This window comes from Gadus chalcogrammus, chromosome 3 (genome assembly GCF_026213295.1).
Source record: "Gadus chalcogrammus isolate NIFS_2021 chromosome 3, NIFS_Gcha_1.0, whole genome shotgun sequence".
NCBI lineage: Eukaryota > Metazoa > Chordata > Actinopteri > Gadiformes > Gadidae > Gadus > Gadus chalcogrammus.
In genome coordinates this window covers 20,048,395-20,076,265 of record NC_079414.1, presented here as the reverse complement: position 1 = coordinate 20,076,265, position 27,871 = coordinate 20,048,395, and the positions used below count along the sequence as shown (strand labels likewise).

The 27,871-nt window shown below is 42.3% G+C and overlaps 2 protein-coding genes across 5 annotated transcripts in view; both read left to right on the top strand.

Annotated features, from left to right (window-relative positions):
• The first annotated feature begins 479 nt into the window (after positions 1–479).
• On the top strand, positions 480–6,932 carry mnd1 (meiotic nuclear divisions 1 homolog (S. cerevisiae)). The gene is made up of 8 exons (XM_056586567.1): positions 480–655; positions 873–938; positions 1,379–1,436; positions 2,384–2,532; positions 3,043–3,117; positions 3,289–3,403; positions 5,214–5,258; positions 5,785–6,932. The coding sequence occupies exons 1-8, from the start codon at positions 653–655 to the stop codon at positions 5,889–5,891; spliced, it is 618 nt and encodes a 205-aa protein (XP_056442542.1). The 5' UTR covers positions 480–652; the 3' UTR covers positions 5,892–6,932.
• A 130-nt stretch (positions 6,933–7,062) lies between these two features.
• The window catches only part of tmem131l (transmembrane 131 like), a 35,041-nt gene continuing 14,232 nt past the window's right edge, over positions 7,063–27,871 (top strand). The window contains exons 1-20 of one of the 4 annotated variants that reach the window (XM_056586433.1): positions 7,063–7,457; positions 8,173–8,246; positions 11,075–11,118; positions 16,810–16,884; positions 19,448–19,571; positions 19,743–19,859; positions 21,166–21,270; positions 22,666–22,743; positions 23,644–23,797; positions 24,334–24,392; positions 24,500–24,605; positions 24,723–24,825; positions 25,200–25,350; positions 25,809–25,979; positions 26,187–26,253; positions 26,349–26,469; positions 26,589–26,658; positions 26,988–27,097; positions 27,190–27,259; positions 27,586–27,713. In XM_056586433.1, the coding sequence (XP_056442408.1) occupies positions 7,334–7,457; positions 8,173–8,246; positions 11,075–11,118; positions 16,810–16,884; positions 19,448–19,571; positions 19,743–19,859; positions 21,166–21,270; positions 22,666–22,743; positions 23,644–23,797; positions 24,334–24,392; positions 24,500–24,605; positions 24,723–24,825; positions 25,200–25,350; positions 25,809–25,979; positions 26,187–26,253; positions 26,349–26,469; positions 26,589–26,658; positions 26,988–27,097; positions 27,190–27,259; positions 27,586–27,713 (2,051 nt within the window). In that variant the 5' untranslated portion in view covers positions 7,063–7,333. Of the gene's footprint in view, positions 7,458–8,172; positions 8,247–11,074; positions 11,119–16,809; positions 16,885–19,447; positions 19,572–19,742; positions 19,860–21,165; positions 21,271–22,665; positions 22,744–23,643; positions 23,798–24,333; positions 24,393–24,499; positions 24,606–24,722; positions 24,826–25,199; positions 25,351–25,808; positions 25,980–26,183; positions 26,254–26,348; positions 26,470–26,588; positions 26,659–26,987; positions 27,098–27,189; positions 27,260–27,585; positions 27,714–27,871 lie in introns of all 4 variants that reach the window. The other 3 variants (XM_056586434.1, XM_056586429.1, XM_056586432.1) reach the window with 3 other exon arrangements.

Below are 27,871 nucleotides of genomic sequence, written 5' to 3'. Positions count from 1 at the left end.
TCGATACTTCAAAATTCGCATAAAAGCAGGGGGGTGGCACTGGAAACGCAGCTAATGGCAAAGCACCACCCCACAAGAGGGAGCTATGAGGCCATTATATAGAGCTCTGTCTTCGACGAGTGTCATCAGAAATGATGCAGGCCCAGCACAGTCCACATCAGGGAAATGCGTTAACGTTTTCCAATGGAATTCCAAATAGCTTTACATAAATAAAAGAATATAACCATATACCTTATCCTCACGCTTTCCCATTATAAAACATACAATATCTCTCTATATATAGGCATACAACCAAAACATGGCATTTTCTATCTTTACCCTAACTAATAATTCCCTAACAAGCAAATCGATACGCATTAACTGAATCTCCCTTGCATCCCTTAAACAAACCCGACTAGTTGTAATTTTGCATTTCCACAGCTGGGACGATAAACAACAACCGTGGCCTCTTTTTTCATTGTGGTCCCTCCCTCTTTTTCTAGGAACCGGAAGTGTTGATTATGACAGACCACCGCGGGAAATACGGTGTCGGTCTGGTCTGTAGTAGGCACTCAAAGGTTCTTGCCTCCGACACCTTTCCGCTATCATATGCAATACAATTTCCATAAATCGAATTAGGTGGACACGGTAGCCGATCTTATTCAACATCACAATGGTAGGTCCATATCCAATTGTTATCTCATCTCCGATAAGTAGAAGTAAAGTTAATAGTTGGCCATGCAGTTCTGATGTTGACTGCAGTTTCTCAGTTGATTATTCATTTGGCACATAAATTGCACCGCTGATAAGTATGTTGTTGTTGATAATGTATGTTTTTATTAGTCCTCCAAAAAGTCAGCTAAAATTTGAATGAATTGTCTTTCCGATTACAGTCAAAAAAGAAAGGGCTAAGTTTGGAAGAGAAGAGAAGTCGCATGATGGAGATTTTTTTCGATACGGTACGTTGCTTCTCCTAGTTCATCCGTCTTAAAAATATAATTGCGATAAATTGCAAATACATTTCCAACAATCAATCAGTAGATACTAGTGATTATACAATTATACCTCATACACGCAATTGTACTTGTTTGTATGTATGTACAATGTACATATTAGTAGGCTAGATGTAGCATGTTGAATCTCCTTCCGAACAAAAGGAGGTTTCCGTAGCAACAAAAGCCCTTTCAGAATCCTGTTTTGCATGTGCGGTGCATGCATTTGTTAATGATTTTAAATGTACATCTAGTTTGTATATGCGTTTGCAACCCTGTTCATGTCTACTGTGATGCAGTGCAACAGAATAATGGAGTGGCATCATCTCGATACCATCAAAAGTACTCCTATGAGGAAACTACCTATTATATTGCATTATATTATCCCATACTCTTACTCTTTCCAGAAAGATGTCTTTCAGCTGAAAGACATTGAAAAAATTGCTCCCAAGACCAAAGGCATAAGTGAGTGCAGATCACAATGTTGGAAGTGTGACCGGTGAAGTGCTGAAATGTGAGGCACACGCCTGTCTCTGCATTGCAGAAATGTAGGAAAGTCAAACATTTTATTTTAAATATGTTTTAAACTTCTTGAGTACTGGGGGATGTTGTTTCATCCTATAGAATAGTGGCCTCTTGGGCAGTGGATCAACTAAACAAAAGAATATGGATGTTGTACATGTTGGTGGTAACTATGGTCAAAGGCAGTTTCAATGTTGTTGCATTCACAACTATCATAATCAGTCCTTGCTTTTGTTCTAGAGTGCAGCTGTCTTGTTTAAGTGAAAAGTGATCAGGTATAGAACATGTATGTTAGGCTGCATGGTGGTCTAGTTGCTGCTTCGGATGTTTAAGAAGTAGGTTTTGGTCCCAGTAGAAAGGGTAGAATGTGATGCAGCCTTCTGTTGCACAATATGTACAGCTAGAGGTGCATTGTGCACATGCCATTAGGTGAGAACCAGAACATGTGTTGCGTTCATCAAAGCACCTTCTCAAGAAACGAAACCATAATGTTTTCCAATTGGCTCTATGTTCATTCTGCAACAATCTGGCACAATGCTTGGTTGTGTTCCTGGTGTGTAGTCAGATTTCTTTCCATAGTCGAGTCCATATGGATTAGGTTGACCACTGAAACATTTGAGGACCTCTTGCTTTATACAAGTCATCTTAAAATTCAATAATCCATTCTGTATCCCATTTGGGAAACATGTATTTTCAAACAGACATGTGTATTTCGGATGTTGTTGTATAATCAGAGGTTTTGTGTAAATAAGCTTCCATGCCATTGAGCTAAAGAAGGCTTTTCTATATACCAACCAGTATTTTCATATTCATCAGTATTGAAATGCAGCAATGGAAAGTGGGACGTGTGCTACTACTGAGAAACATACTCTGTCTCCACTGTCCTGAAGCGCCCATGTCTGTGAAGGACGTGCTGCAGAGCTTGGTGGATGACAACATGGTGGACTCTGAGAGAGTGGGAACCTCAAACTACTACTGGGCCTTCCCCAGCAAAGCTCTGCACGCCCGCAAGCGTAAACTCCAGGATTTAGAGAAACAGGTGACAGAGATTCCATCACAGTCTTCTATATAGTATTTGTATATTCAGGATATACTGAGGGTGAATACAGAGATGGATCCTTCAAATTGGAGGTTAAGTGTCTCAAATCGATAACATCCCCTTATCGTTAGCCTCATTCCATAATTGCCCAAGACATATTTTATGGATCATCTTGTATTTAGCTTTAAATTAGACTTGGGCAGATAGTGATTGTGGAATGTAAAATTGATCTGATTAGGAATAAGAGAGTATAGTTAGGTTAGATATCACAATTTGGCAAATATATGACTTGGGCACTTATGCTAACGATATGAAGAAAGCTGTTGAAATAGCCAGTAGCTAGTGTAGTAGCTTTGAAGGGGTACTGGGTTGAATTTCCCCTTTGTATCCTGTAGCCCTCCTCAAGATAGATGTCCAAGTCCTAACTTGCTGTTCTTCCTTAATTAAATGTTCGTCCATTTGAAATGAAGTATCTGATTATAATGTGTAAAACTCTGGTGTAATCTTTAGCATACTGAGGCAAAGCAGCGCAAAGCATTAGTGGAGCCGGCTGTGGAAAAGGCGAAAGTTGGACGCCAGGAAACTGTAAGAACAATCAAACCTCTCAATACCAAACACACATTTAAATAGAAAGCCATTTTCAAAAGTGTGTGTGTGTGTGTGTGTGTGTGTGTGTGTGTGTGTGTGTGTGTGTGTGTGTGTGTGTGTGTGTGTGTGTGTGTGTGTGTGTGTGTGTGTGTGTGTGTGTGTGTGTAGAATGAACGTGAATCTCTGCTGAAGGAGTTAAAGGTCCTTAAAGAAGAGCAGGTCCAGCTACAAGCTGAGTTGGAGAAATACCGGGAATGTGACCCGGAAGTGATTGAGGAAATGAGTGAGTATATACTACAGAAGTTTTACAGTCCTTTGGTTTTATTTATTACTTTAACAAATGTTACTTATTCCTTTGCAGAGAAAAGCACTTTTAATCATAGGCTTCTATATGACTGATGTACTGTTATACAGTGCAATGCCTGTTCTGCTTTAAACACACTATCTCCATCGGCATTTAGAATCATTTGACTTTGTTTTAACCACAACATCTCCAAGTACCACGACTTAAACGGTTTGATATTAACAGCTCTAACCTGCATAAAGGACCCCGGGTTAAAACCCTAAACCTAAACCTCTAACCTAATATTTAAAATAAACCATCCATAATCTTCACTTATCTCTTACCATTACCTTAACTTTACCAAATTTGTAAGATAAAATGGGGAAAGTGGGGAAAGCGTAAACATAATTAGCAACAATAAAAGGATAAGTGGTGGGAATAAAACTTTTCCCACACCATAAACGTTTTCACTTTCAAGTGTGCCACTTACTTTATAAGCAAGAGATGTGTAAACTAGCTACAAACAGATGAGGGGCCAACCTACTTCCGGGCCTTGACCTTCCGGTATTTTGAATTAACCGTGTCATTTCCTGGCCTGCTAGCTTGGATGTTTAGTTGGTGGGCAACCATGCTTGATTCCTATGGGAGCTAAACGGACGCTGCCCAGTTGAGAATTTTGTCTGAGGTCTAAAGTTTTTGGGCGTGTCGCTAGTTATGTACAAGGAGATGTTCCTTCACAAAGTCTGGTCCCACAAGGGATGGTTGTTTTCACCACTGAGTGTCAAAGTAATGGAACTCCATGCTGTCATCGAGAGACATGTATTGTTTCAAAGGGGGTCCCATTCTTGGTGGTTAAATGTACCCCAGGTTATTAGATCACAGCCAAACCTCTAAATCCAAAGGCCACTTTGAAGGAAGCAAGATGCATTGGGAACCCATATAGTCACATTGTCAGTATCTAGGATGTCTGTATTCATAGGTAGGTCAACAAATCACATGGCAGGGATGTCTAATCATGTGTCATGTGTCATGGTAAGGTATGTTGAAATCCAATCGCTTAGCTGGTGTAGTGATGGTTTGGATTTCAATGAAATCAAGTGACTAAATTCATTACACAATGAGGAGAGGGAAACTCCTGATCTGCATGTTTTGCATCAGTCGCTCTGGATACTTTGTGACAGGAAAGAGTTTTAATGCTCATGAATGTGCCATTTAGAAAAGGGAAGATGTTATCTCTGCAGGCACACAGGGATTTAAGAGGTGTATGATGGCATGTATGGTCTGACCCTGATGACACAGTAGGGTCCCGTCATGTTCTGACTCAGGGGGGACTATGTTAAACAGTTGAAGGGTGGCTGGAGTTCAACAACAGTTTTTCAATGTTTTTACCAAGCCCATCCTATAATGTTAAACAAAGATAACATTGGCCATGTGTCTGTGTTTGCATGTGTCTTTATTGAAAATTACAATGTTGGTTGTTTTTTGTAACTAAATTATGTTTCACCACTTCTGCATAATAGGCATTTTTATTTAGTGATGTAGGCCAATTCTTTATTGATTACATCTAATTATCTCAAATACTACGTTCAAATCATTGAACAGTAGTTAAAATGCATTTCTCTTTCTAGGCTTTACTGGCCTGTCCGGTATTGTAACAAAACAACTTGGCAAACATTTACATTATTTTGTTGACGGTTTAAACTATAGTAAGCCATGCCTCTGAACAGGTGACTACTCCTACCACAACTACTAAAACAACAATAATCACTATATATACAGAGTGCTTATTATGCCTAATTATGCCCCCCAGGAAAGTCAAACAACATGGCAAAACAAGCGGTCGACCGGTGGACAGGTACGTGGACCAACATGGATACTTGTAACATGAGAGGTCCAGCATATGGAAGGTCCATTGTCTGGTCCTGTTTGGAAGTGGAAGCTATGGAGATTAATTAATTAGTACACCAAATTGTACTCATGCTTGCTTGCTAACTCACTAACCATTGTTGAATATCATTGTCAAATTGTACTCATGCTTGCTTGCTTGCTTACTCACTCATCATTGTTGAATATACGAGTTACAAACCAGCTTTAAAGAATGTCTAATATTCTGTTCTTACATGAAGCAGAAGGGGATAACATTACTTCATTAATTATGGTTGAAAATTGTAGCCTGACATTTTAATGAATATCATTTGTTAACACATACCCACAGACATGAAATCACAACATTTAAATAATAATAATTCAAGATTGATTCTGCATTAATTACATGCTTGTAATGTATTTAAAGAGTATTCTATATCACCTCACTCTTTTTTTCTATTAATTCTTCAAAGAACCATTTCAGGCCATTTCCAATTCAAGTTTTTCTTTTTCAGACAATATTTTTTCGATCAAGTCCTGGGCAAAGAGAAAGTTTTCCTTTGATGACCGAAGCATTGACAAAGCCTTTGGAATCCCCGAGGACTTTGACTACATGGATTGACCATATCTCCTCAAACACAGTTCATGGTAAATAGCTGCCAAACAACTTAAGCCAATTACAATAAATTAAGTTGCTATTCAGTGAGGTTTATATTAATTTTAAGTTCAACCATGTTACCTTTTTGTTAAAATTGGATGAGCTTTGCCACGAAAAATAAAGTATATATTGTATGTAGCACTAGAGGCTAGCTTGAGATAAACAAGTAGGCTGTTCCCAGAAAAAGGTTCAAGGTATCAAGGAGGTATTAAAAAATACAGATGACCCACCAACTTCAATTACTATAACATTTCTATCACATGTTTGTTTTGTTGATTTCCATTTTGTTTTCGTTGTTGAATCCCCTTTTGTAAAGTGCCATTTAATTTAAACCGATGCAAGCTACAGCTTGTCTTGGAAAGATGGAAGTTGTTGACCGCGCCACATAATATGCGAAAATATATAAAGATGTTAATTTATACAGAATATCTTATGATGTTCATTAGGGAGTTTATACATCTTGTAAATACGCTTGACTTTTTTGGGAAATAAAATTGTTGATTCCACTTGGAAATTGCTATACGCTTGTTATTGTACAGGTCTACAGGAACTAAATGAAGGAAACTTGCCAAAGCATTGAGTTAATTCATGTACACTTTTGGATGTAAAGTCACAGTTACATAACACAAATAATTGGTCTTTGCTTTGTTTGATATTGGCTGACTTTTGACTGTCAATGTGCGATTTGCAAGGATAGTAATGGTATAGATTGTTAAACGTTTTAGCATAGAAGTATATAGAAGCATTGAAGTTGCCTTGCAACTGAGTACAGTTTCCTCACCCAAGTGTTGGGACACCGTATCAATACATGCCACGCCCACCGCGCTGTACCTGCCTATTTGTTCATAAGTTACGATAATATCTGATAATAACAGCGTTTTATCTTGCCAGTAGGGGTTGGCTCAAACCCGAAATCATTTTGGTCGCATCTCGTCCGAATTATTAAATGGTCAAATATGTTTTGGTTATGCGTTGCTGTTGGGCGAAAGCGAACGTTCTTGGTTTGCACTTTCCATTCAATAAAAAGGTATTGCTTTTAAATTACATGAAACAGCCACTTCTAATTTTACCATTTAAAAGCACATTTTTAACGTTTCAAATTCTTCAGACCCTGCTTGCACATGAGCAATAGTCCTCCCGTGTAAGCAGTCAAAGATAAAATTACACCCGTACTGTTGGTAATTAGGGTTAGAATTCCAGAGATCATGCAATGAACGACACACTTCAACAACAAACAAACGACAACTAGTGTATAGAAGATGTACTGCATCTATAGTGGGACTCCGCCGAATAGCAGCAGGGCGCGGAACAGGGAGGGAGGACCGAGCAGGGAGAGACCGTACTGTCTGGGCTGAGAGAGAAAACCTCTCCAACACAACGCTGCTGGCTGCTAGCGAAAGGGCAGCATGGCGGGGCTACGGGACGTCCAAAAAGGCAGCCACTGTCACAGGAAAACGTGGATTAATTTACTGCTAAGAGTACTGCAGCTACTTTTACCCTGCTTACAACACGGAGGGGCTCAGTTACAAGGTATGTATGTATGTGGGGAGCTGTTTCTTCCTTTAGAAATCTTGCCTTAGCGCAGTGGACGGTAGCTAGGTTGAGTTGACAGCCACGGCGAGTCGTAATGGAAAAAATGTTTGCTAGCTTTGCCAAACATGACTTTCACTCCTGGGGTTGAAAAGCGGATATTGCGTTCAGTTTCAGTGCAGTATTTGTGTTGCCATGCATATACTTAAGGATATTATAAAACGCGTTTCATCCCATACTGTCTTGTCGGATAGCTAGCCCAAGTTAGCCCCGTTTCCAAACACTGTTGATAAACGCTTTTCAAGCTGCTTATGCGCGACTGCCAACGACACCCGAATATTTTACAAGGTCTGCAAGCACAGTACACAAGGATCACATTAAATTAACCTAAACTCCCTTATTTTCTGTAGAGTCGTTGCTATAATGTTACTACTGCTTTTTATATTGCGGTTAGCAAGTGAGCTAATGTTAAGTGCTTTGCTAATCATCAGCAAGCTAAACATTTTTTAACAGCCTTTGTCCAAAATACGTATTTGCTTTGTTGGTTATTGTATCTTATCCGGTAATATTGGTCCAGCGTGGCTCATCTAGATGGCACTAGGAGTCGTTGACATGATACAACAAAGATTCCGTTGTACTTGCCCACTGTGTTTGGGTCACCTTTCTATTCTATAATTAATGTCTAAATCACGTATGTATGTGTTTTGATTCCAAGCTCTGAGACAAATGTCCACCAGCGTGGTCGAGGTCTGGCAACCAGAAGATGGAGAGCCAATGGTCCCAGTTCAGGTAACAATAATTTATTTATGCAGTTAAAAATTGCCAATTGATGTAGCGTCTGCCCCTTTCTTCACAATAACTAGACTCCATCTACACGTGCATGGGCAGTGCAGCCCCCATTGTTATGTTTTGGACCCTGCGTTGCAGTGTATGTGCTATTTATGTGCGACCCGCATGCAACTTTGACTTGCACGTGTTTGGATATAAACACTATATCGTAAAAGTTAACCATTATGGTCTTGGTGGACCCAGAGGCAAATGTTGTTCACATCCAGGGCGGGAGAAAAGTTGCCATTAGCCCCCCTTTCTCCCACCATGTGGCTTCTTGTTTTCTAATCTGTACATCGTGTCCATTCTGGATATGTGCCCTGTGTAGTATACAATACAACTTCTTATTGGAAAAATGTTAAAGAGGTTACAGGACGACCATGGTAATTTATTTTAGTGGTTGGTTTACTTTATTATGAAATAAAATATTTTTTTCTAAGATTTTATTTGGAATGGTTTGGTTTATCATTTTAGATTATGATAAGACCGGTTGAACCTGTCGTATCACGTGACATTTTTTATAAATTAATGCCATATTTTAAGGGTCAAGATTCACTCTGTTCGTGACTAGCTTACACATGCACTGCTACAGTTTGCAATACATGTGTATAAATTCATGACTTTGTATGTGCAAGATGCTATATGTTTCTGAAATGCATTTTAGTTATTGCAGAAGCTTCCCCTTCCTTTGCCAGTGCCGGGTTTTTAAGGTGTATGTCATTCATGAATTGAATCTCAACGGATAAACGGATACCCTCATTTTAATATATGCCGGTAGTACAGTTAATAACAATTATTGTTTAAGCAACATTGCTGACTGTAGCATTAATTTGGTTCATATTTTAGATTAAAATCTTTGGAGACGTATAAGACATCATAATATCATCTTAATAATGGCCTATAACACAACATCAAAAAACTTAATGGAGTTTCTTTGCATCTCTGCACTCAATCCTAAATAAGACCCCTGCTGCAGCTAATGCATCTTATCAAGATGTATGTACATAGATATGGATATGGTAGTGTATGCATGAGAGGTTGTATGGGTGTAAGACTATAATTTGCTAATGAGTTTGCTGAGGGTACACTAGGGTACACTCACAAGAAGCATGTGAGAGTGTTTGTATGCATTTGTGTGTGAATGCAACTGTGACAGTATGTTAGTTCAAGGTTTAATTATGGTCACTCTAACATAGTGATTTTGAAGTCTGAACCTAAATCTTTCATCATCCTCATCCTCACTACACCAAATAGTTTGTCTGAAGGATTACTGCGGAAAATGAATAGTTGAGGATTCAATTGGTTTCCTTTTTTTTTAATTTGCACTGTATGGTTCATGATGCTCCCAAATGCCATGTTGGCTATCCACAAAAATCCTGTCATTCTGTTTTTAAGGCGTGAAGCAGCAAGTGCTCTAGTCAGCTAGTTTTACTTTTGGGTTCCACATATAACACAAAACAAACAACATAGAATACATTTAAAAGCACATACAATAGACAAATACAATATAAAATACTGGAAGGCGATAGGTACATGTCAGTTGCACATGCTGAGGTAAATGTAGGCTGCATTATATTTATGGTCTCTCTACCCATACCCAAGACGGTGGATAAAGGTCTCCAGCTCACCAATTATCAATTCATCGTGACATTCCTACTCCAATGTAGACCATTTAGGACAGAATGTAGCGTCTGTTTTTCATTGTCACACAGTTGGCATGGAGATCATGTGCCAATGTTCACCTGTTGAAATGAACTATTGAAAAGGCAAATTTGGTCAGACTGGAATGACGGAGACATTAGGCCTTATCATTCTGCTTTATTAATAGTAATTGGAGAATCTAATTTGTTTAGATTGTGTGTACAATTTAGGTTAAATGCATATGTAAGCACTACCACTCAATATCTGCCCCTCTCCAATAAGATATTATTTGTGGTTCTTTATATACAGTTAGAGTACACAAATGGGCTAAAACCCATGGGTGTTTTATCATAACTGTCCACCTCAGCCGGAAAAGGCTATGATAGTTCTACTATCTATGGAAACTTACATTCCACATCCTGAAAGACACTTGGGAGGTAGGCTATAGTTCCTGTTTATCTCTTGTTTCATACACATAGGTCACATCCAGTAACTAACTATTCAGCCAGTAAGTAACTATTCAGCCCCTTGCCATACCAAAAACATTGACAAAAAAGAACCATAAACATTAACTAGATTCGAAAAATTGTGATACAAAATAATTAGTCAACTTATGATATTATTTCATAAAATTCTACTTTTAACATTCACTATTGCTTATTGTTTCTGACTTGAGATGAAGCTTGAGATGACCATATTAACAATCAAAATCAAAAAAGTTTACAATGAGCAATAACTTAATGTTAGGAAATTGTGTAGTTGCTCACACTTTTATTGGTGGTTGCGTTATTATATACAGTATACTTCTACTTCATCTCAACCGAGTCATTTCCTCCTTTTGATGAGGCGGGTCAGAGTAAAAAGAAAAAAACTGAACTCATACTTTACGCTTTTTGGTTTGTCTGAGACTAATTTAATTATCAACGTTTTTATCAATATAATGTTCCTAGGTTTGGTTCTTGCAGAAAATAATGAGGACCAATAAATGGATATAATCGTGAAAAGGCTAGTGGAAGTTCTCTTGCAGAGAGACATAGTTAGTAGTAACCGCTCAATGTAATCATGAATATAAATATGAATAGTAATCCTGTTGACATTGTTATGTAACTCTTTTTGAACTTGTTGTGTAACTCTGTTTATATTTGTAGGTGGAGGAAGAACGAAGAAAAGATAGTCTTCCACTCAAAGAAAGGTAGGTTGTTTTGTTAAAACAATTGAAAACAGCAATGTCCCAATTTCCTTCAATGTACCATTTCACGTTCATGACGTAATCCCCTTTTGTAAGTTTTTCAGATTTAGTGGAAGTTCCAACTTAAGCTGTATGATATAGCTGACGTTTTAGCCAAAGATGCTGTTTCAGCTCTGTCAGTTACTTCGATTGCCACTGCCGGCTGATGGAGAACTTGCCTGCCCAAGTAGTTATTTGCCCCAAAAAAACCTTTTCTAAATAATCCTGTTGCACCACGTTAACGTAACCTTGTTTTCACAATTCCTCTGGAACCACTGAAATTCTCTCAATATTCAGTTTCTACTGCTTGTCTAACCTACCTATTGTTACGAAGCGGTTGCATCTCTTAACCTTACTGAATTAACTGAGATTGATCTAACATGGTAAAAACACGAAACAGGGGTGGTTAAATTATGCAAAAATAATAATAAGAAAGAAGATAATCCCTTTAAACTGTTCCCTTAACCTCTTGCATGGCGACATCATTCATTGGCAGCAGACTTAAAAAAAAAAAATAAAAAAAAAAGACATGAGGATAAATGTAAAGGAGCTGAGCTTCTAGAGATGTGACCTCTCGTGCCGGGGTTAAGGGATGAGAAATCAGTATGTTGATTAGTTTTAATTAGTTAAGCTTTGTTTCTTCAGTTTGTGTTCTGGCCACCCTGTCTGTTAAGTGGTGTTCCCTAGTTCCCCTTTGTTTACCAGTTCCCTGGGGTGCACCAGTCACAAGGACCTCCTTAACTATATCAGAAAAACTCCAGTATGTCAACATCTCCCTCGCATGATCTATGGATGGTTACGATGCGGGGAGGGGATGAAACTGTTCAAAGGCTGTGTGAAACTGTATTCGGGCTCCGTCTGCTAAAGTTGAGACTAGTGCGCACTCATTAAAATAGTTAAATTGTCTATAACTATTGTGTGCTCTTTAGAATTTAGAAGTCTCCTCTGTCCTAGACGCAAACTCATAAAGAAATTGCAGTTATGAGCAACTTGATCCGCCTATCAACGCTTAAAAAAAACTGAACTGCAGTATTGTTGCCAAATAGTTGGTGACACGGCATGATCACATGTCAACTATACTAAATGTGATGCCTGATCTATTTTATTTACCATACTTACTATCACTACCGTCACCATTATCTGCACTCACTCAACATTCACTATGGTTTGGCTTGGGAAATAATGGATAGATTTGGTAATATATATATATATATATATATATATATATATATATATATATATATATGTATATATATTGCAGAGTTTGACAGCAGAGTTTGTCTTTTCATTATAGAGTGTCTGCCTTAAGGTATGACCTATGCAGTTTTCTACTGCTAACCTCTCCTTTGCGTCTGTTGAGGTCACTCATTGCTAACATGGACTTTATTTGAATGAGGGCCAGGGGATCAAATGGCGCCAAACATAACGTGTTATTTCTGTACTGTGGCCGTAGACAGAACCACTGACATGAGCTCAGTATCATGCTTGTTGAGTTTGTTTTTTTCCTGTTTAAAACCACTTTGCTTTTATCACTGCAAACTTAAGGTAAATATATCACTGCAAGGGGTAAAAACTTTGAGCTTGGCGTTTGATGTGTCAGATGTGTTAAAAGATGAATTTGTATATAATATACTTTCCTTGTTTCCTTATTTTGAGCTCAGTAATGGGCCTTATATCAAAAGATCATTAACAGCCACTATCACTTTGTTTCACCATTTCAGATTCGCTCGCGCGTGCGTGTGTGTGTGTGTGTGTGTGTGGTTGAACACTATGAAAAACAAATTACTAAGTGTTTGGACCGAGAGAGAAGGGGGGGGAGAATGGGATCTGCCCATGATTATGAATAGCAACAACTTTGCACCTTTATGGTTTAAAGCTAGAACCGATGCTGAGTAACAGTGATGTTTGATCTAAAATGGACCACACAGTAGCATTCAACTATCAGTGGTAGCTCTCGGACACAGACACCACCTTAATCCCTTTCGTTGGAATGACGAAAAGAACGGTACTTCAGTTCGGAGCGGAGTAGAACTTGCCCAAATTGGATGGGCGGAGACTTCCTAATTATCTCTGAAATTATTTTCGTAACTGTGATACAAAGGCGTAGACTGCAATGTTTTCGAGATCATAGAAGACATACTCACACATTTAAACCTAATGCTTTGACCTAACTATTTTGGGTTCACATTATTGACAAATGTGTCAATACTGTAGTTTTATGGAGATACTGCTACTATTTGATTAGATAGTTGGGTCATCTTGATTACATACTGTGATCTGCAGTTATTTCCATACAACTGACACAAGATAGCTGATGAACACAGCAAGGTGTTGCCAAATCCAACAGTGTGTGTATTCAACATATATTTAAATCAATCTATCGAAGAAAATAATTAAAGGGAGTCCCTTAGTGAAATGAATAGACTGAAGTGTGTTTAAAGTATTGGGCACTTGCTAGTGTAACGGAGATATGTGCGACATGTGTTTCTAGTTCATCAGAGAGAGGCTGGGGGAACTGAAGAGGCATGACACTGCGTCAAAACTTAATCTTGTCATTTGTGTCCACATAAACAGGCTTGTAACGCAGAGCTGGGCGAAAAGGTCAGGGGATAGGTGCACTGTTTCTACACCTCGCTCTGTTTCCACATCCACTTTCATGATCAGCATCACAATCTCGCTCTTCCTGTCTGTGCTCACAACACAGCACAGGGTCTCCTACTGCCGGTTTAAGCGGGGATAAAGTAACACTTGTTGTTCTCATGTGCAAGGTGGTAGTTGATCTTGCGGTTTAGTCAAACCATTCTGGAGACTTTTTCAACTACATTTTTTTTTAACACTTTGCACCGTATCTAGGGCTCTGTCTGTATTCGGACACACTGTAAGATGAAGAAACCAAGTGGAAGTTAAAAGGGCAGGTCTCGTACACATAATGAGCTGATTTTCAATGTTTGTTAAATTTGCTTCCATTTTACCACTGCGGATGAATGCTAAAAGAAATCGTTAGCCCAGATGCGTCCTTTGTTGCTTTACCTCAAGCAGAAAAAACTGAAGGTGAAGCACTATTTGGTCAATCTTTTAAGGGGTCTTTGGTGCCAACAAAGGTTTTTCTGGATATTAGTATACACAGTCCCATTCATTCTTGCTTGATATCCAGCATGGACAAGTCGACAGACATTTTTGCTCTGTGACTGTTCAGGATATGACACCTGTGGATTGTATGTTGAAACTTCATTCCATCATTGTGGTCGTCACAATAGCGCTATTTGGCACCGAGGTCAGATAGCGATTCCTTCTTTCATAACAGAATTTGTATTTCACTCTATTATGCAATGGCATACTTTTCATACATGGATATTTGGAATTGCCCCTGTATCGACAGGGTGATCAGCATCGGTGCATATTCATTTCGTTTTTTGAAAATGTGAGGCAATCACTGAGGACCACAATGCACTGAGTTATTATTTCTCCATGCCTTGCACCCAGCCACCACAGAGGACATTTTTATGATAGCCGTCGGCTACAATATATAGCTATTACACATCCTCCATGTCAAATAAATACAAAATAAAACATACTATGTGCATTAAAAAATTGATTTACAAACAAGCCCACCATGCATCTTTTTTGGGCTTTAGGCAGACTTTGCAATACAGATATTGATCTCATTCAGATTGCTACATGGACATATTGATCAATATGCCGCAGTTTTATCAAAATGCAGACTTTGGCTGTCCAAGCAAAACTCATCTCCTTGCTGTGAACCGCTGGTGTCATCTATATCAGCAGAAGTTTCTGGTTGGTTGGATGCTTTGGGGCTCAACCTTGTTGGGTGAGGTCAGTCTGCACGCAGACCCATAACATACTGAGTTGTGGTTGTCCCTGCAATACAGTACTTCCTGTTCTGTGTTGCACTAATTGAACATACTCGGTGTCTCACAATGAGACCTCAGTGTACACTGTTTGCCCAGGTACCTAATAAACTGGCAGATGTATAGAGAAACAAAGAGATTGATTGTTTGTGTAATACCTGTTATATTCTACATTATATCATAACAATGGCCATTATTTGTATGCAATAACATTGTTTTTAAGATCCCCCTCCTCCCATCTAAATTTAAACATTTGGAGTATTGCATCATCGTATGGATGCAATTTGGTTATTGCAGAAGAGTTTATTTCTATCCTCTGCAAGTCACATTCATCATTGTTATGCAAGTCCTGTCATGTTGTGTAAGTTATCTTCTCTACAGAGTTGCTCTAAAAGATGTGTAACTAGCAGTGGCAGATTATTCATCGTTTGAGGTGATCTTATGCTATTCCTTTGTAATATTAAGAGCATTTTCTTAAGTGTATTTATGTCTACATAAAAGCACTAAAATAGTAATTGTTGTTTAGGGCCGACACTTAAAACATTACCGGCTTATCATATCAATTTCTGCCTAGATTAATGTGTACGGGTCCACTTTATATCTTGCTTTCCCTTAGGTTCTGGGCAGCCTTGCTGTTATTATAATGTCTGTACCCAAACCTAATACCAGGTGCAGTTCCCTCAATGCCTGGCAAATCACCTGCAACATATCACTACCGACTGTTGCCTGTTAGCTAGTCATCCTGACCAGAATAAAACCCCAGAATGCGATAGACAAATTTAGGAGCAAATTTAGGAGCTGTCAGCTGTTGTAGGGTATGAACGGCAAGCGGACTATGAAGCTTGCCATGAGGCCTAACTCTAGGCATATCCCTGTGAAATGTTTCATAATGGCCTAGAAAAGCTTTTTTGGGGGATGGGGTCTTTTGCTGTGTGTGTGTGTGTGTGTGTGTGTGTGTGTGTGTGTGTGTGTGTGTGTGTGTGTGTGTGTGTGTGTGTGTGTGTGTGTGTGTGTGTGTGTGTGTGTGTGTGTGTGTGTGTGTGTGTGTGTGTGTGTGTGTGTGTGTGTGTGTGTGCGCGCGCGTGCGCAATGGCACGCGTGTGTGTGTGTGTGCAATGGCACGCGTGTGTGTGCAATGGGTGTGTGTGCAATGGCACGCGTGTGTGTGTGTGTGTGTGTGTGTGTGCAATGGCACGCGTGTGTGTGTGTGTGTGTGTGTGCAATGGCACGCGTGTGTGTGCGCGCGCAATGGCACGCGTGTGGGTGTGTTCTTTCAGAAACGTAGTTGGTTGTTTCTAGGAGTGGTGGGGGAAAATCTGTTTCTATAAGACCCCGTGTTTCTTACCTTCTATTATGTTTGCCTTTGTATTATTGAGATCAGCTGATTTAACTTTTTCAAATATAACTACATAATCAAATACCCACTTTAATCGGCTAAAGCCTTTCCAAGCGCACAGCGAACCGGAGTAGGTGTTGATTTTGAAACGAGAAACGATTTTGACCCCAAGAATCGAGATTGGCTTCCATATCCTATAGAATATCATGACCTGAAAGCCTTTCAGGTGATGTCAATTATTTTTTGCTGTGCTATTTGAGCTTTTTTAACGGTCAAGTGCCCATTGAACGTGGCTCTCTTGTTTCACTGCAATAATGTGGACGATTGTCCACCTTATTGTCCGAACATACTAATGTATCCATGGTTTAAGTTTATCATCCTATTTCATGTTGTTTGCTTTATATTGTAACAGGGTTAAGCCAATGTCTCATCAATTCTCTGTTTCCCCAGCAGCTCTTCATCAAATGCATGGGAGAATGGGAGGCCCCTGCATTTTCTTCCGCCAGCCATGGAGTTTAGGACCCAGTAAGTGGCTTTCACTCTGCTACCTCAAGGGGTAACGGGTCAAATAAACAGAAGAAGGGATGTAAAGACATTTTTCAAACATGTATAGGAAATTCTGGTTTATTAATTTGACACGTCGACACAAAGATTTCATCACCCTCACGTGGACGTGGAAATCTTGGTCTTAAAATAACTTAAAATAAATAATAGATATGCACTCAGTCTTTACATAACCTGGGTTCTGGAGAAGATCACCGGAAGACTACAGAGGCATCGTTATAGCAAACAAATGTCAAGGGGATGGATCCCACAGACCGGGGAAGCCTGTTTCATCAGGCAGCGCATGGCCATAACAACACATGTAGACCCCTGACGGCCTTATATGGCATTGAGCTTTCTTTCCCAACAGCCACTGTCTTAATGAGGTAGTGTGACCTCACTGAGAAAAGAAATACGTTGGGGGGCGGGGCTTCATTTCTGCAGGCTTCCAAAACAACAGGAATAGCAGATTGTTTGTCGGGCTTGGGCAGAAGTCCCCTGGTTCCCCCATTAGAAGCCAAAATATACAGGGTGCACAGTGCACACACACTCTATGGGAACAGAAGGATTCAGGGACTTTTTTGTCTGGAAAAGTTATGTGAAAAATGCAGAAAGCACTCGGATGTGAAAAAAAACTAGTTTGGGGAATCGTACATCTATTAATAGTTTTCATTTGGAAACGCTAAAGTTAACCTTTTCTCATCCGAATGGCCAATGTTCTTATGTTTTATTTTGATATCACTCCTTGCATACAGAAGTGCTTTGTAGTCATGAAGAACAAACTTTGCTTAAAATATACGTATTCCCCCATCCTGGCAACAAAGTAAAATAAACATGTCTCCTATATCCAATTACAAGCGTCCCTGCGTTGCTCTACTGCAGAGGAAGAGACTGATACGGTGCATTGTTGCCTCTTGCCAATTGCTCCATTTGTCATATTGTCGGCTTACCACAGCAGCTGCCCTAACCATTGGTCTCATCCAGCCCCTGGGTCTCTAACACTAGGATGTTTTAGTGTGTGACATGGAGTGTGTATGGAAGGGGAAGGGCAGGCAGAAAATCCTTCAATGATTGGCGTTGACTTTTTTAATTTCAATGGTTGATATTTGTGTGAGGGTTTGGTTTGACCAAGTGGGAATGGCTGAGGCATAGGGGTAGGGCTGTGTGTTTCCAAACAGTCCTGAAAGCGATGACTCATGCTTTGTAATTATGTTTTTAAGAGACGTTTCCGTACCATTTATATCGGAAGTGGGTTACAACACTTTCACTCCAAATGATGGCTCTGTGCGCCAATTTAAATTGGCAAATTAACTAGTGAAAATAAACGTGCATGGGAGGGAAACCCTATCATTTAGGTGATTTAGATGAAATAATCCACAATCAAGTTAACAGTATATATAAAACAAGATGCATAATTAAAATGTAAATCTTATATTTGTATCATTTCTTCTGAATTCAGATGACCATTAACCTATTAGAGGACATTTTTCAACTGAGAATATTTGTTCAGGAGATCAGTCCAAACTATGCCATTGTCCTCAAAACTAGGGTCAGTATGTGCACTGCTACTTAACTCCCAGACTGGAGTGAACAGTGTTGAGGTAAATGCTACACTCTGGGGCGGCGATGAAAGATGTCACCATCACCATTCATTTTCATCAGCGTCAGACCACCAGCTAGCGCCTTGTTTCTCAGGACCCAGCAGGTTTGTCCAACAGAACAGGGCTCCACTAGGGTTGCCGCGGTATACGGTATTACCGGTGTTATCGGTGTTGCACACCGGCAACACCGAGTTTTTTTTGGTTTTTGGTTTTTCGTAATAAAAAACAAATTCAGTAAAAATGAATAATATAATTATAATTAAGAAAATTAAAATGTGTAGAATAGGCCACAGTTCTGTGCGGGAGAATTGTCACGCCGAGAATTGACGTGCTTCCTTACAAGACCGGTAAACAAACCCCGCCAAGCCCAATCCCTACGTGAACTCCCCGCGCTACGGCCATCCGGAGGCGCACAGAGCTTTTGGCCGTGATATTATGATATATAAAATAATATTATACTATTATGTATAGAACGTTATAAGACTGCCATCCGCTGTCACCGAGTGTGAGAGGAGAGTTGACGGAGAAGATGGCGGTTGACCTATAGTTTCAAAGTTAATACCGTTTATACCGGTAATACCGGTGTTGACACGAGCGTATTACTCCTTGTGAAAATGTCCACGCCGCGGCAACCCTAGGCTCCACCATCGTTCATGTTCTGTCGGATTAGGACAATGACTTCATTACAAGTCATTTGTCCCAGTACATCACTTTATTATCCTCAATAAAAACTACATGGAAAAAAAGTCCAGCAGGATGAGTTATAAGAATCTGATGCCGTTCTCCCATCCGTAGTCCTATCCAATGACGCGATGGCCAGCTCGGCACTCACCACGCATCACATCGATTCTTGGTAGTCCTCGGTGGAACCTATATGAAAAAAGTCAAACAGAAGAAATATGTTTTTCATTCGCCCTTTTCTTTTTTCTTCTTTCTCTCCATAGGCCGCTGGGGCTTCCAAGAGCTGAAACCATATATATACACAACCCCAGCCAGGAATTCCCTGTCACACTGCTGTCGGTGTTTACTTCCAGCAGGCATTTTCACATGCCTTCCTTCCACAAAAGGGTAAATGTGTGTGTGTGTGTGTGTGTGTGTGTGCTTGCGTATGACCGCGTGCATGTATATCCGCTCCCTCTCGCGACATGGCTGGTGTTGGTTTCTAATGTATAAGCTATACGGGCGTGTGGCGTCTGTCCCCAATCCGGGCTCATCTCTCCTCCTTCTCCTCATTCCTAGGTGATCCCACCCAGGGGGAAGGCGTCTTTTAAACTCATCTTCCTCCCGTTAGAGGAGGGCAACATTGAAAACACATTATTTATAAACACATCAGCCCACGGGGTGCTGTCATATCAGGTCAGTGGTGAACACACACACGCTCTGCTCCTTGTGCCCTTCCTGCTGGGGGCAGGGAGGGTTGAATATTGTGGCATTGTCCTTTTGAGTTGAGCTACACACAATGTGCTTTTGAGAAGATTCTGTCAAACAAGAGATGGGACATAATTTAAGCCTCAGTTTTTTAAGATAAATCGATTTCGTCTCGGGTCTCAGTCTTGCTCTTTTGTTTTCATTAATGGCAACATAAAAAATGACAGGAAGCACTCAGAATTGTTATAGATAAAAAACAACTGCTCCGATACATGGTGGTCCCCTTGTCATAAAAGCCCCTAAATGTATAGCCATAATCACCAAGGTTAATAATGACACCCCTTTTCCGAGGGAGAAGAACTATTAGTGCAATTCTGCTTTGACTTTAAATGGCTAAGCTTTAAAAAGGTCATTTGTCATTTCCCTCCGACTAAATAATGCTCAGAGTTAAACATGGAGCTTGACTTGGCAGCAGTGCTGTTGAATTACATTCCCATGCAAAAAATCCATTCTTGGTTAAATGTTTCCTTTTAGCTTAATTAACCGGATGCACACAATTTTTCATAGTTTTTTTCAATACAATAATCTCGGGCTGGATTTAACATGGCTTGTTGGCTGAAGTAACAGGTAACTTGGTTAGGGATCATGGCCTCATGGTTTAACACTGTCTAGTTCTGCTGTTTTTTCCTACAGGCAAGTTTAGCCCATCGTACACTTCATCATTTAGGCTTGCCGTATGTTTTGTGAGGCGTGTTCCGCTCTAGGCTATAAAACGTGAATTCTAACATGCCAGAAGTCTTGCGAATACCAGACCTCATTGAAGCCAATTTGAAAAAAAAGGTGTGCTAGTGTGGCCGAGTTTAAGCATGGTTTTGCGGCGTCAGGTAAAGACAATGTTATATAAAGCCTCTTGAGGACTCATTCCTGCGCCCCCTCATAACTTAAATGTTATGTTTAGATTGCTAATTATAACACCGTAACAAGGTGCAGCATTGTTTGCTTTTCACGGTAAAATACGGGCGCCTGCAGCTTCGATGACCCAAACCACTCCGTCAAAGCCTAATTTGCCTATATTTTAACATGCAGTTCAACCTAAAAGTGGCTTGAGATGTCAGTGTTTATCTATATAATCAGTTTTTGAAGTATGTGCTGTAGTTAATTTGTAGTTCTATTTTGAGTAGAAAGTGGGTGCACCACAGAAGAGCGTTTCTCATGGATAATGCTCGACCACCAACTTGTAAACACATGCATGTATGATATTGTTAACTAATGTGGTGACCCCTTCACTTCACAGATACTTGGTGTGGGAGTCCACCGGGGCGCTTTAAAGTCTGTCCAAAGAAAGGACAGTCTACTAATATTTCCTCACATCCAGAGCATTAAGCTTACGCAAACTCAGGTATGTCCATCCAATGTAAAGTGTGTGTGTGTGTGTGTGTGTGCATATGTGTCTGTACATGCGCTTCTGCGTTATGCAGCACACCGATGAAGCAACGGGGGGGTCTCATTTCATCAACAAGATAAGTAGTGCTCATTGTGCAAGCGTGGTAATGATGACGACGCCGCCAGCGCTGCGGGTCCGTTCAGAGCGCTGCGTGTCAGGACGACGTGCACGGAGCGGTAACCGTTACATCCTGTCCGGGTCATCCGTCTTAAAAGTCGGCGTGCCCTAATCCGCCGACGCTTAAACACTCCGGGGCCCGTCGCAACCCCGCTGAAGCCTTTCATGTGCTTGTGATACCGTGAGAGAAACCTGAAGCGACAGTGAAACCACACGGGTAGCGCTGAATACCGGGCATGCAGTGGCGGTTTTAAACTGGTTCGAGTCGCTGGTGCGCCGTTGAGCATCACTAACAGTAGCACTACAGTGTTTAACATATAGTGTGAAACCCACAGCTTTGGCTGCACGTGTTTTACTTGCTGAAATGTCGTTTTATCGTCATGAAAAGTGTCTCATGCGGAACTAGCACACCAGAATGAGATGAGTGAAAAGTAAAAGCAAGTGAGAAGCCATTGCAGAGGAACTCTGTCCGCTGCAACAGGAAGTGGGCCAGCAGTTGCTAAATGTCATCCTGTCTTAAAATCAGCAAGACCTTTGTTCTTGATCAGCTGTGGCTTCTGCTGCACAGGCCAAATTTAACCCACTTCTATCTAGAGGTAGCTGTGTCTGTTGCTGTTTGATTGGGCAATAACAACGACATTAAGTTAATTTTCATTGATATTCAGTTACAATACTTTATTGTACTAATGTCTCCTGTTTATTGAGTGTACTATTATATAGTGACTATAATTCCTTTTACCGATATAATTATGACTCAACTTAATTTATTTCTGTACTGTACTGGTATATTCCATCAAACTAACATGTCTGCTTTAACTGCATTTTACAGTTGCCTTTTAAAGTAATGAAAGACTCTGAATTTAACCAAATATATTTCAAGATTGCACTTGTCTTTCGTTTTGTGTGATTAAGCTTGTTCAGACTACTAGAACAATCTTGAGCTACGGCCAGGGTGAGAATGACTTCGGACAGTTGAATGGAACGGGGGAATACACGTTTTAAGAAAATGAGTACAGGCTTGTACGTGGTAGCGTAATTACCATTGTTTTTAGAAAGTCCCCTCTGCTACTACTCCTCCACATGTTATGTTGACAGGGTGTCTGACCTCAGCGCTGGCAGATTGATGCTGACGTGTTTACCGTGGACGGTAAACACAGGCGCTTGATCCCTGCGTGATTCCAGGTGGAGTTTTCCGACCGCTAATTGCTGGCTGTTTTGTTGTGGTCCCTGCAGGAAGACACTTCCAACATCACCATACTGGGGCTGCTCCTGGAGTGCAGCGTGTCCAAAAATCTGTTAAACAAACCCCAGGTACTGTGGTGACACACTGCGTCTCTGTCTCTCTCTCTCTCCGTCTCTCTGTCTCTGTCTCTGTCTCTGTCTGTCTGTGTGTGTGTGTGTGTTGTAAATCCTCCCCATCTACACACAAGCCCTGTCATTCAGGGGTCAAACCCATGTGTCAAAAGCAAATCTCTTTTACGCTCACACACAGACAACAGCTGACAGACCACAATAGGCCTTGTGGCATATGGAAGGGCGTGTGGCAGTGACGGGGGAAAATAACAAGGCGTTTGTTTGGAAACGGCGAGAGAAGAATGCGAGCGTCTCGGGTAGGCGTGGCCGCTCTAAGCCAACCGTCCCAGGCTGCGTCTTTTTATGGCGTGCTTGGGCATGCCGAGCTTAGCCCGCCGTAAGGCTGCCGTGTGCCTGTGAGATGTATAGGAGTCTTGGTTTCACAGTTGGGGGGTTTTGGGGGGGGGTTTTGTGCTATTGCAGGCCCTAAACCCCGCGGGGCATCGGGCCAGGGGAACCGTCCTCATGGCTGCAGAGTGGTTAATCATCCACCGAGTCTTGGTTTACACCCAGATCTGCACTCCTCTGAAGGATCGGCCCGCCCAGAGTCGGCGTGTTAGTCAGCGACTGGGGTGGGGGTAGGGGTTGGGTGGTGGAGGCCTGCAGCGGCCTGTCGATCTGGGGCTCCTCCACCTTTTTGTTGTGCTGCCAAGTCTCTTGCGCTGCGCATCCTCAATTCACTTCCACGCCGGGCACACTGTTTAGGGCTCTTGTTCCGTATCGTCGCCGTCTCCTTCGCCCATCTTCACCTATCGTTTTGCACCCTCCGTCCCCTCGCCCACACCTGGCCGGCTCCGTCCGTCCGTCCCCCCCCCGTGCCGTCTGACCCAGTGCGCCCCTCTCCCTCTCCCGTCCCAGGGGTCGTGCCTGCAGAGCGACACCAGCCTCAGTCTGCACATCAACCTGTCGGAGCGCGGGGACCGCCCGGGGGACCTGGACAAGCTCAAGCCTTACATACTGGAGCACATCCTGGTGCTGCTGAAGGCTCCGGCCCCGGGGCCCAGCTCGGCCGGTGGGTGGATTAGGATCAAATAAATATTTCAGTTTTTCTTTCTTTTTTTTGGTTACAATTTATACTACTGCACGGAAAGCCGAGCGGGAGTTTAAGACTCCCTCCCCTCCGGAGATGTGATGATACAGATAATATATTCGTATTGCAATTTTACATCCTTTATTTTAGTTTCCCCTCAATTTCCTAGTTAGAGAAGTATTTAAAAAAAAAAAAGCTTTATTTAATATGGGTCTGCAGATTTGGAGGTTTGAATGCATCAGCACGTCCAGCCAGGGATTTGCGTTCAATCATTTTGCCAGTGCTGCAACCATTAAAGCAATGTTAACCATTATAATAAGTGTCTCTGTCACTGCTGACGGACTGCAATTTCAGCAGTCTGTCGCTGCTGAAAAATGTATTTTATTTAAAATGAAACATTTCAGTATTTTGCTGGTTGGCCTACCGGGGTTTGTAACCTAGTCCTGGTTTCAGCACTTATTCTCTTCTCACATGCCTATTTTGTTAATTTAACATATTCAAACTCTTTCCCATTTCAGGAGAGCCAAAAATAGGAATTTATATGTTAAACTCTGGTGGCAAGAAGCTCTACATAAAGGTCAGCCGTTGTTTTTATATATTTTAATTGCATTTATTTATTCACTGTTTTTAGCTATCATATACGTTGAAGCTTGACTGTCTCGATTCTGCCTCTCCAATATCCAGGACATGCAGGTGCTATCCAAGGTAGAGGCTGGTCTGGAATTCAACCAGCTCCTTCTAAAACCAGAAGCAAAGAACTTCACGCAGGTGGCTACGGTGGAATGCCGGGGTGAGTGCGTCCGCAGGGCCCTATTAACGCTCCTTAAGTGCATTCTCTGCGCTGAAGTGATTTCTCAACCACACGGCCTTCCCCATTTCTTTAACCCCCCCCCCCCCCCCCCTGCAGGCTCCTCACCAGGTCAGGGGAACAGATGCTCTCGTCATATCAGTCTGCAGGTCTTGGGAAACCTCACAGCCCACACTTTCCCTGGACTGCAGAGCCTGCGCAGGTACTGGGGCGTGCAGTCTAGTATACTCTACCTCCGTTTTTTTTTTATATGGTCAAGGTGTATGGCTGGAATAAGCATGTTGTACTGGTTAAGGGTGAACTCTTAGCCGAGAAGGTACTTGGTTCGATCCCCAGTTGTTCACAGCCTACCTTCGGCCTCCGAAAAGGTAGGCTGTGAACAACTGGGGATTGAACCCAGGTACTGGGTTCAATCCCCAGTTGTTCACAGCCTACCTTTTCAGTTACTTTAGCTTAATGCTATTAAATGGTAACGGATGCTCCTGGGCCACTGACTGACAGGAAATAAAAGCGTGGATCTGATGTACTGATGAATTCATCTATTGTCCCGGCACTGTGCTTGTTCCCTGGATCCAGAGAGTCCAGGTGGGATCTGTCAGGTCTGGTCCAGGTGAGGCAGAGCGGGAGAGCCACAGACCAGCTGGACCTGTGGTTGAGCAACCCCTTCCCCCTGCCCCTCACCATCACCAACCCCAGGCTCGCAAGGAGCTCACGGGGCGTCCTCAAGGTGCGTTGGACAGTACCCGTATCATCATTGTTTCTTCTTAGCGTTGCTGTTTGTTCCAGTGTAAAGGGTAGCTTAACCCCGAGTGGCTAGTCGGATCAGTCGATCACTGTTTCCGGTTTGGTCTCACTGTGTTATTCTTGTATGTGTGGTTTACAGTAGACTGTGGTTGAACGGGGGATATGCATAAAATATGAGACGTCTGCTACTTCCGAGGGAACCCAGTTCCTCTGCAAAAGAGCTGTCAAAGCTTGAGAAGAGTGCAACGGGCATTTCGACAACACCCCTGGCGCATGCGCCTGTACCTAAAGCCTTTAGAGAATGCTCAAGATGCATCATTTTGAATCCCGCTGGCTGAAGTTCTCCTGGTAAAACAGGGAACCCTCGCCCAGCATATCCAGTGAATCCATCCCTGCTCAGCGTGTGACGTGCTGGCCTCTCTGCCGCCCCCTGTCTGCCAGGTGGTGAACTTCACCAGCCCGCTGACGGTACCGCAGGGCTGCTGGCGACTGCTGTCCCTGCAGCTGCTCCATAAGGCTCTGCCTGTCCACCTGCTGTCCAGCCTGCGCCTGGACAGCAGTCTGGGCGCGCCCCTCACCATACCCCTCTACCTCCAGTCCGGTCTGGGCAAGGTAAAACCCCAGTCCGCGGTGGAGCGCCTACTATGGGCCTGGTGCTATTGTACAGGTCGTTGGTGTTATGTTTAGTCAAATTGGATTTTTGTGAAGTGATGAAAGGTCAGAAAGTCAAGTAATGGCGTTGAAAGAGACTGATGAAATGTTATTGAAATAGGGACTGTTGAAATGGCTGTTGACGAAATCCTCATTGTGCTTCAGCAGGGGGAAGTGGTTTTCGAAGCGGTGGGAGAGTGTGGGCGGCCGTGTCCAATCAGATTGTCCGAAGCAGGTAATAAAAACAACAAGTGTATGCGTGTGTCTGCGCGTGCGCGTGACTGCTCCTGGCCGCGCGTGTGACCTGTATGTGGTTTCCCCCCCCATCAGGGCGGGCCCAGTGGCAGCGTTCCCTGCTGCCAGGTTCCCTGTCCTCCTGGACCGTGGACAGCAGACTGGCCACGGAGCTCTGCTCCCAGTGGCAGAGCAACAAGGAGCAGCTGCCGTGCAGGTCGGACCCGTGGACCAACTCTTGTCACTCTGTGTGCTCTCGGTTGTTGTTCTTTCGGCTGGCCTCAATGCAACACGAACCCCAGGAGTAGTGTTGAACCCATGTTGTTTCCTGTTCAGGTGGCCACGCCTCCCGCTGGAGTCCTCCTCCACTCTGGACTTTGGTGCCACCCCAGTCAACGAGAGCAAGGTGGGTTAGGTTGCGGTCGCAGTTTAATATTGATTTAAGCTCGTGCAGCTTGACTTTGCAGCTCACAAAACAGCCTGGGGAAGGCTGAAAGTTCACTCTCTTGATTCTCAGCCAATCAAATGGCCACCTTGGGATGCCTGAAACCCAAAATATCTGTAATTCTCTCTTTGTTGTTTGTATTTCCTTTCATGTAAGCAAGATATTAATTGATGCATGCCAACATTGTTCCAGTCAAGCCTTTGCCCGTCAACACTGCTGTACATGAGCCCTGATTCAACCGACAGAATACCCTAAAGTGTTTCTCTTTTGGTGTGGTTATTGACATTCAGGTGAAGCTGCTCACACTGAAGAACCCCTCCCACTCCGTGGTGAGCGTGGAGATCTCCTCCCTCTCCCAGTACCCCGCGCCACTGCACGCCCTGGACATTCTCACCAGATGGTGAGCCCCCCAGTGTTCCTGACATGAGTCTGTACCTCCCGAGCGCTCCCCTCTTGCTGACCTCTCTTTGGTTTGATTCTGTGCTGCCGCAGGTTTAACATTAGCCCGCTGTCCGTCAACATCAGCACAACAGAGTTCACCCTGCTGCTGAAGCTCCCAAAGGTCAGATCACCCGCTGATGCACGTACGCACGCACACACACACGAAACACACACGATACACACACACACACATACACAAACACGGACCCATACACATGAAACAAACAGACACATACACACATGCACGCACAGACCCATACACACAAACGCATTGGGGCAACCACACCCACACATGTAACACACACACACACACACACACAGGCACACACAGGCACACACAGGCACACTGGGATCTAGAAAAGAGGGAGCTGTTTTTAAAGTGCATACTACACATCTTATTTTACTGTTTGTGTGTGTGTGTGTGTGCGTGTGCGTGTGCGTGCGTAGGATGGTGAGAAGTTCATAAGAGGACAGCGCGTCCTTCGTCTTCTGCTCCAGCCGTGGGAGACCAGAGAGTTGGCGGTGGTCTTCACGCCCTCGGAGCATAAGCCCACCTCCACCATCCTCGTCATCAGGTACATGAGAGGCAAACCCTGTTTTATAGGACCTGTCTGCTAGAAAAACTATCCGTTTAGGTGTTGTTGATAGTTGGCGCAGAAAGAGTACTCCTGCGCTATTTCATTTTTTTTTTTTATTCATAATTTTTTTACTTGGAAATTGTTGTTGATGAACA